This window comes from Lemur catta, chromosome X (genome assembly GCF_020740605.2).
Source record: "Lemur catta isolate mLemCat1 chromosome X, mLemCat1.pri, whole genome shotgun sequence".
In the NCBI taxonomy this organism is placed as follows: Eukaryota; Metazoa; Chordata; class Mammalia; order Primates; family Lemuridae; genus Lemur; species Lemur catta.
The window spans coordinates 47,292,248-47,301,721 of NC_059155.1; the positions used below are offsets into that span (position 1 = coordinate 47,292,248).

At 39.1% G+C, this 9,474-nt stretch overlaps 1 protein-coding gene across 2 annotated transcripts in view; it reads right to left on the reverse strand.

The window, feature by feature from the left end:
* Window positions 1–9,474, reverse strand: part of OGT (O-linked N-acetylglucosamine (GlcNAc) transferase) — a 36,821-nt gene extending 27,347 nt beyond the window's left edge. The window contains exons 1-3 of one of the 2 annotated variants that reach the window (XM_045538635.1): window positions 9,207–9,474; window positions 6,140–6,320; window positions 4,666–4,909 (exon numbers count right to left, since the gene is read on the reverse strand). In XM_045538635.1, the coding sequence (XP_045394591.1) occupies window positions 4,666–4,909; window positions 6,140–6,320; window positions 9,207–9,243 (462 nt within the window). In that variant the 5' untranslated portion in view covers window positions 9,244–9,474. The remainder of the gene's footprint in view (window positions 1–4,665; window positions 4,910–6,139; window positions 6,321–9,206) is intronic. The other variant, XM_045538636.1, reaches the window with a different exon arrangement.

The following is a 9,474-nucleotide window of genomic DNA, read 5'->3' on the forward strand; positions in this document are numbered from 1 at the left end:
GTGGTTATACATCTTTGGACTTTTACCAACTCTTATGCCTTTTCTAAGCCATTATAATAATAAGTCTTGCAATAATTCACCAACAATGACTATAATGACAATACATTTTAACCAACTGTTGCATAATTTTATCCTGTATTTTAACACAGTGCTCATAGTTTTAATAATCTTGGCCCTCTTGTTATGACAGGAGGTCCTACGGGGTCCATCATCGTCTGTGGCAAATGTATCTTGCTCTGTAAATCTATCTTGCCCTTCCTCAATAAACTTTAAGTTTCACACTTAAAAAAAATCTTCAAAATTACTATAAAATAAAGATTACTATAAGTAGTAAGGCAGTTTTAGAAAAAGGTAAAACATATCATATTAAATGTAACAGTGAAATCCAATTCTCCTGTTTGGGAATCCAAACCTATATGCACAAACAGCTGATTTCTAGAAAATGCAAGGATATCATCATTCTCCCCAAAAGTTCAAAACCTAAGACCATCAAATTCTGCGTCATTTATCAAATCAAAACATTGTTAAGAATCAAATTTCCCAAATATGGCCCATTCTATCCATCCCAGGTTAATACCTTTCGTGCAAACCTTTGTTCAATTCAAAAATATGCCTGGAACTGTAGGGAAAAGAAATTAATAGAATCTTTATCAGCAAGGAGCTTACAATCTATGTGGAAAGACAAGGCACACACTAAATGCCCAAATAGTAATAAAGAATTTTCAGAGAAGTAGATGAGCTCAAAGGAGAAGTTTAAGCTAGACAGTGAAGGATGAGTAGGGTTTTAATAGACAAGGGAGGAGGGCATTGTAAACATGGGAAAATAGTATGAATAAAGGTAAGGAGATAAAAATGAGTAAGATTTTCCTATAAAACTATTCCTCCTAAGATGGCATCTGTTTCCTGCCATTCCTCCTAGAGCCCCCCACCCAAAACATCTATACACATACATACACATGAAGTAAAATCAGGTCGATAAAAACCTACAGTTCTCAATTGCCTCTCAAATTAAATTCAAACTCCTCAGCCTCTCTATTCTTTCCAAATCTTCCAATTGACTCTCCTCTACTACATTCACTTCTTGTTACTACTTGACTCACCACTTCAGCCAAGGAAGTCTACTTGCTATTTACCTTCCTACAGAATGCTTAGGTTATAAGCACCCACTCAAGGAAATCTTCTGATTAATACTCTCCAACAATAATCATCCGAGGAGCTTACACCTTTTTTTTCTTTATGGGCTGGGTCCTATCTCTTATTATAACATTATAACGCACAAATTTTCCCCCAGGCCCTATCTGTTATTATAACCCACAAATTTTCCCCCAATTCCTAACAAAGCATTGTACACACAATAAGTACTCAAATATTTAAATATGACATCTGCACAGCAAACTTTAACAAAAAGCAGAACAGACAATAGAAATATACGGTTTTCTACAGTTCAGCTATATAAGTGAGGCTCACAATAATAATAAATAACATGACAGCAACACACGATGGTCAGGATGCCAGTAGCTCTCAATTCTGTGGGTCCACAATCAAAGCAAAAGCAACGATTCAACAACTTATAGATTCAAAAACAGAGCTACTTAGAGCAACTCAGGGTTTATAGCCATTATACAAAGGACAATTTTATACACAATTCATAAGACAGATTGCTGGGTATGGGCAACTCTAGGGAGCCATCATGTGGAAGAACACTATCTGCAACAGCACCTTCAAATACGATGGACTAAAATTTTCATGAAATTATTAAGCCATCCAACAGTATGGAAGACAATTCAGAGTGTAAAAATATGAATAGCAATGTCTTAAAAGTAATTTCTATAATCAAGTCACAGAGAATAACTCCCAAACTGACATACTAACTTAAAAAGATAAACACAGCTGAAAACAGGTTACCAAGAATACTACCTTAACATTTTACTCTTTCACTGCTGCAAAACCAAAATAACTTCTGAGTTTCCTTAACCATTTTTCATAGAATGCCAACTACATCTATGATCCAGGCCCACAATGCACTAAAGATGCATTTAAGCACCGTCAACAAGAACACAACATAAGGAACAGACTCAAAGAGTGTCAGTACCAAACTGACAACAGGCATTTGACACAAAGTTTAAATGTAGTTAACACTAAATATCCTGAAATAAATTAAAGCATGATCACTATGGTGTATTTAGGTGAAATCAAGGGAATTTGCACAATCTGATTTTCATTCTTACTAGTAAGAACAGAGAAATAAAGTAGCACCTTCCACCGTAAGAAACATAGAACCAGATAGGAACACATGGGCCATTCAATGCCTTCAAGAGGTAATCCCATGATTTATTTTAGTACTGTCTCACTTCTTTGGTAGAGCACGAAGATGAGCTTCCTGTTAACGGGTTAGATAGTGGAAACAACCCAAGTGCCCATCAATACATGAGTGGATTAATAAAATGTGGTATATGTATACCATGGAGTACTACTCAGCTATAAGAAACAATGGTGATATAGCACCTCTTGTATTTTCCTGGATAGAGTTGGAACCCATTCTACTAAATGAAGTATCCCAAGAATAGAAAAATAAGCACCACATGTACTCACCATCAAATTGGTTTCACTGATCATCACCTAAGAGCACATTCAGGAATAACATTGATCGGGTGCCGAGCAGATGTGGGTGGGCGAGGGGATGGGTGTATACATACATAATGAGTGCGATGCACACTGTCTAGGGGATGGACACATTTGAAGCTCTGACTGGGGGGGGGGCAAGGGGAATATACATAACCTAAACTTTTGTACCCCCACAATATGCTGAAATAATAAAAAAAGGTAAAAGCAAAAAATAAAAATAAAAATAAAAAAACAGGTTAGATACTAAATAGCATGGTTCCATCTCCCACTTTAGCTTTCCCTTCTCAACATACTCCTACAATTTGGCATACTGTCAGTAGCAATGACTGCTCCGTAAAACTTGAGCCAAGGGGATCAGAGTTAAAGTTGGTAGGGACCACAGCTGTGTAAGAGGGCACAAATGAGTTTACACTCAATCAACAAATGAAGAGTGGAAATGACCCTTATTAATAAAGGAAAGAACTTACTGTGACAACCGGGTACACAGGTGAGCCCTGAGCCTTGGGAAGAATGAAGTCCAAGCCCCAGTGGCAGCACATACGGGGTTTCCCTAAAACTTTCTGTGGGTAACTAGCTAGATAGTACTGCAATAAAAATTATAAAAAGTCACACAAATTTAGATTTATATGCATTAAAAACCATTCAAAAACAAATGAATTTTTTTTAAAAATTTTTTACCCTCAAAATTAACTGAAAAAATCGTTAACAGACATCATGATGAAAAGTGATTTCAGATCTTTAAGCAAACTAGTAAATTAAACTTCAATTTCCTCTCCACTCCCACTGCTTCACTTGACCAGCCTTAAAAAAAAATACAATAAAAAATTAAAAAAAAAAAAACAATTTCCTAACCTATAAAATGGACATTAAGGGACAGCAGGATATGATCAATGGTTTTCAAACTGTGCTCAAGGGCTGCCTGGAGGGGTGGGTACCCTTTGGGTACATCATTCCATTTTTATCTTTTATTTCTTTTCACTTCAACATTTGTGTTTAAGATATGCAGGCTCAGGTTTTAACATCCACTTCACCATTACTAGCTATGTGATCCCAAGAAAGTTACATAACCCCCAAGTCCTTGGTTTTTTAAATGGGTAAAACTGTAAATACCATCTACTTTGAAGGATCATTATGAACATTAACTAAGACCAATCATCTGAAGCCATTAGCACAGTGTCTGAGCACATAGTAGACATTCAATAAATGGCAGCTATAATAGTTAATTATTAACCACTTCCTTCCAGGTTGGTTGCAAAACTGAATGTTACCAACATGGCTTGGGAATATATTCTTAAACTTTTTCTGGATTCCTATAACCCCTCACTTTATCACTTACCTCTTAAGTTTACATTTACTTTCCCTAACTTAAGTTTTGAGGGCAAGCCTTATGTTTTTGTATCTTTCAGAGACCCTAATCACGGTATGAACTTAACGTCTGTCAACTGGGCCTCACTTGTTCCCCAGAACACATCTGCAACTTAGACAAAAAAAAAAAAAAAAAAATTAAAGAACCAATCAAAAGCCTGGTGGAGATAGTATCACCTCAATTCTACCACTTCTAATTATGTTGAAAGAAAAGAGAACAGGATATTGAGGAACAAATTTTGTAGCCTAGCTTTAATGTCACTAATCCATATATTGGCATCTTGTTTTAACTATATTACAGGTTAAGATCCTGTATCCACCATTCTTTGAAAATCAATTAACTGTTGCAAACACCTATCAGAATTTATCCAAAATTAATCACAACAGGGCAAAGAAACAATGTCATGTGTCTTATACTTTATTGGCATTATAAAAAATTGATGAGTTTCTTGCAGTAAGAATAATTTTTTATGCTTTTTAATGTAACTTGCTAGATAAAATGAACTTAACATAATGCAGACCAGGTCAGAGCAATTTCATCATTTTAAGTACATGAACATTTCTAAACTCTTGACTTTATTCCACACAAAAACCTATTTCAGTGTCTGAAGTATCATACTATGTTTCTTTCTGGGTTTCTGTGAGGGGAAAAGAACCATTAAAAATTTTACTCACAGGATTGTACTGAAGAGCAGAGACATAAGCTTGTACTGCCCCTTCCATGTCACCTGCTGCTACCAAGGCGGCTGCCAGGTTAATATAACCATCGATGAAATCAGGTTTGAGACGCAACGCGTGTCGATAATGTTCAATTGCTTCCTGCAACTGCCCTCTTTCCTTGTATACGTTTCCCAAGTTCGAATAGGCTTCTGCCAGAAGGGGATTCTGCTTAATTGCCAGAGTGCTAAAGTGAGCAGATCTGGAAAAGGTGAAAAGTGTTGATGCATGGGTATGTATGTTACAGAAAAGAAGGTTTGGCCCATATGCAACTCAGTCTCTGAAGATCCTATGCTATTGCTAATTACATAACAATACACTATCTTTTAACTAGCACATAAAAGGGAACATTTTGGAAATCAAAGTTTTTCAAAAGTGGAAGTATTCCCGATTTCAAATTGAACAGCGTTTTCTTATGAGATAAAGTTTCTCCTAGGCCGGGCGTGGTGGCTCACGCCTATAATCCTAGCACTCTGGGAGGCCGAGGTGGGTGGATCACTCGAGGTCAGGAGTTTGAGACCAGCCTGAGCAAGAGCGAGACCCCATCTCTACTAAAAAAATAGAAAGAAATTATCTGGCCAACTAAAATATATATAGAAAAAATTAGCCGGGCATAGTGGCGCATGCCTGTAGTCCCAGCTACTCGGGAGGCTGAGGCAGTAGGATCGCTTAAGCCCAGGAGTTTGAGGTTGCTGTGAGCTAGGCTGACGCCATGGCACTCACTCTAGCCTGGGCAACAGAGTGAGACTCTGTCTCCAAAAAAAAAAAAAAAAAAGTTTCTCCTAGAGTTAATATTACAAAACTGCCACACTGGAAATCATGATCATTAAGATGAAGAATGAAAATACTATGTGCATGAGTCTCATTTTCTATTTGTTGTTAAGATTTAATGACACACATTTTTAAATGTCTAAATATGCCCGAATAACAATTTATTAAAAAGAAAGAACACAAATTCTTCCCTTTTGAATGATTCAACTGATTAGCTAAAAGCAACACGCTGCAACAATGACTGCATTTGGAATTTGAACCACATATGCATCTCCTACCATAGTATATACAACCATCATTTCTGAGCATTTCAGTCCCTCAAGCTTGACATGTCTTAAAAGGTGAGACTGGATGCTCAGATGTACACCAATAATAATTTATTACCTGAACAGAGTTTAAAAAGTAGCAGACCCAGGTGGAAAAAAAATCTAGCAAAGGTCTCTAGTCATACTGATAATATAACCACCACCACAAAAGGAGGGGCAAAAACTGGCAGCTGGGCATGTCACAAGTGGGCAAGAGAGCAGATGTGCTTTGGTTGTTGAGTTGAAACCCATACTGGAAAAATTTCAAGTTCAAATATTTAAGTATCATTTTTCAAAGCTCAGCACCCAGAGGTAGCAATCACCAGCAGGTACCCCCCCACACACACATCTCCTACCTGTCCAGCCTTCGACACTGGAAGTGTATAGATGAAAGTAATAAAAGTACACCAGTATTGTCTGGCTCTTGTCTCCAGAGCTGCATGCAGTGTCTCTCAGCTGCCTCAAAATCTCCTGCCTGATATTCTCGATGTGCCAACTCAGCTAACCCTTGGAAGGAAAGCATACGTTTCGTTGGTTCTGGAGAATCATCAAAACATTTGAGGGAAGGAGGGGGGAAAACAAAAAGTTAGAAATGCAAACCAAAAAATGTAAAAATATGGTATATTAAACTTAAAGATGAAAATGCTTGAAATTATGTAAAGCACTAGAGTGTTCTGCACATTATTTATATCTCCAAATTAATATCAGGTGCAGAATTGGCATTTTTAGAATTCACCCATTAATACTTCTCCTCAAACTAGAAAGGAATATTAACTTCCAAATGAGATTACATTTAATGAGCAAAAATACTTTGTACTTTTAAATTATAAATTATAGATAGCACCTAAAGATTCACTGAACATTATTCCTTATACTTTAGTTAACATATAGAAATAAAATATTAAACGTGTGATTTGCAAGGTCACAAAGATTTAATGTCAGAATAGCCTACTGAGAAACTTAATATCCTGTACCTTGTTTTAGGTTAGATTTGTGGTAACAATCTATCCCTTAAGCTCAGTGGGGGCACCAGATATGTTTTTAACTCTTGAAATGATACTGTGTTTGTATATTTCACAAATTTTTATTTTTCAAAAGGGCAACACTAGTAACAAGCCTAAGGGAAAAAACCTAAAAGTCAAGGTGCTATTTTTAAAACAGCTGATAAACAAGATGAATTCATTCCTCCAGAGCCAAGATATTTAAAGGCGTCATCAAACATCTCAAATAATGACCCAAGATTATATTGCTCCTCTACCATCCCAAATTCACAGAGACCAAATTAGCTAAATCCCACCCATGCTGGTTTAGCACTAACATTTTCCAAAGAGCTCTGGCATTGACTAAAGGATAAAGACCATGGCAACCAATTCTACATAAACCAAGCAGTTAACCTACAACTGCAACGGTTAAAAAAGTAAAAAGAACAGGAAAATGCTGAAGTATAAAATATTCGATAAAGCGCAACAGAACAGGTGTAGTAGGTGACTTAATTCAGATACATAGAGATACAGGGTATGAATCCTAGAGAAGAAAAAAAACTGCCTGAGTTTCAACTGTAAATACTTAAAACATTGATACATTACTGGGAATTCGACCACAGCACTTGCACTAAATGGTTGGAATGGGAAACCATGGACAAATTTGAGCCTAGCTCCCCAATCATTAGGGCTGATGCGTGTTCTAGATACTCAGGAAAGCAAAGTAAATTTCCTGACAGAATGCACAGCTGACCACGAACACAAAGAGCAGAGAGACTTGCATCCAAATCTGGGGGAAGTTATAGCTCTAATAGAAACTAGAAAATTACATTTTAAACAAGTCTCTAAAATTTCCTAGCTCCTTATTTTAACACAGTACTTTGTCGCTTTTCAAAGCAGTTTATCTGTTATTTTAACACTTGAAACGACAACTTCCTCAAATAAAATATCACATAAAAAAAAGTGCAAGCTATGAGCCCAGGAGATCGAGGCTGCAGTGAGCTATGATCGCGCCACAGCACTCCAGCCTGGGCGACAGAGCGAGACCCTGTCTCTAAATAATAAAGAAAAGAAAAGGGCAACCTGATACAGAATCTAGTACAGAATCTTAAATCTTTGAAAAATCACGGGGTCTGGGGTCCGGAGGGCGGGGAGAAGAGCACGTACTAATTATTAATCCCACTCTCTACAATTGTGAATAAGATACTACTGACGATTCACCTATTACTGCACAATGTCCAGAACAGTAACTAAAACCCCTGACATATCTCAACTGAAAAACAACCAAAAAATAACCTCGTGGGAAACCTTAGAACCGCAGCTTAATTCCCCACCCCCACCCGCCCCAAATAGCCTCAATATGGAAAGGCAGCTGAAGGACACTCCTATAATTTGGTTGTTTTCTAATTCTTAGTGCCAAATGCTCGCGACTGAATTGTCTAAAAGGGCAACCGCCTTGGACTTGTACAGCTACACTCCAGTTGCTTTACAAACTCTTCAAGCAGGGATGGAAACTTAAAAAAAAATATACACCCTATGAATAAAGAGATACCGGGCTAAAGAATGGGGATGGAAGACCCAGAGGCGGCGGCGGAGGAATACATCGAGAAAAGTAACACAAAGCGAGAACTGGGCGGGCAGGGTGGTCAACGCCAAAGCAACAGCACCAGGGTGGTTTCTCCCCCAAGGATAGGAAGTGGAGCGTAGAGCTGGCAACCTCGCAAAGGAAAGGGTGTGGTTCCCCCAGGACAGGGAGGGAAGGGTGGGAAATCCAGGCTGGAGGCAGCGGGTGGAATTGGGCGATGGCAGAGGGAACCCCTGGAAATTTCCAATCTAAACCGGGACCGCTCAACCGAAAAAACACCAGAAAGGCGCTGCCCAGCGGGGTACTGCTTAATGTCCCCGCTTCCCGAGGTTACTTGTAGCACATCGACGAGCTTTTGCTAGTCCTTGGGTGATGCAAAGTGAGGATATGATTACATCGGAATGGCAACTCCCGCCCTAAAATAGCAGAGAAGGACTAAATCTGGCTAAGGGAAAGGGATGGAGGAGGTGTAGGGAAAAAAGAAGAGGCGATGAGCTAGAATTAGGGGAGAAAACGGTTACGAAGGAGAGTGAAAGGGCAGGGATTCCAGTGCAGTCCATTCCGAGACATTCTAAGCGCGCACGTGTGGTAGAAGCGTCCCCGAAAGAGTAGAAGGCTAGAATATTTATGGAATAAAAAAAAAAGGCAAGAAAAGAAGCAAAAAGCAAGCAAAGAGGAAATGTTCGATGAACAGACGACAGCAGAAAACCCGACCAGATGGCAGTAGACCACGAAAAGCTCAGCAATGCCACTGATGTAAGGGGGATGGTTAGAGGGAAGGGAGGGAGTGATGAGAAGTAGAGGACGGCGCGAGACCCCCAAAGGGGCGTCTGCCAAGGTAGAACGGGACACCAGTACCTGTGCTGTCGGCCACGTTGCCCACGGAAGACGCCATCTGGAGCTTCTTGAGAGAGCGAGAAAGAGGTGATTGACAGGCGCTGCCGCCACTACTGGCAAGAATGTTTTTGGAGGTAGTAGTACAAGGGCAGCAGTCGTAACAGTGCTTTGGAAGGCTTAGGCGGCAGCAACAGTTACAGGTTTCGAACCTTATGAACTCTGGTTGGCCATCTACCTCTCACGGTCTTGAAATGGCGGCGACGGCTCCTCGGCCGAACAACACGAGCCG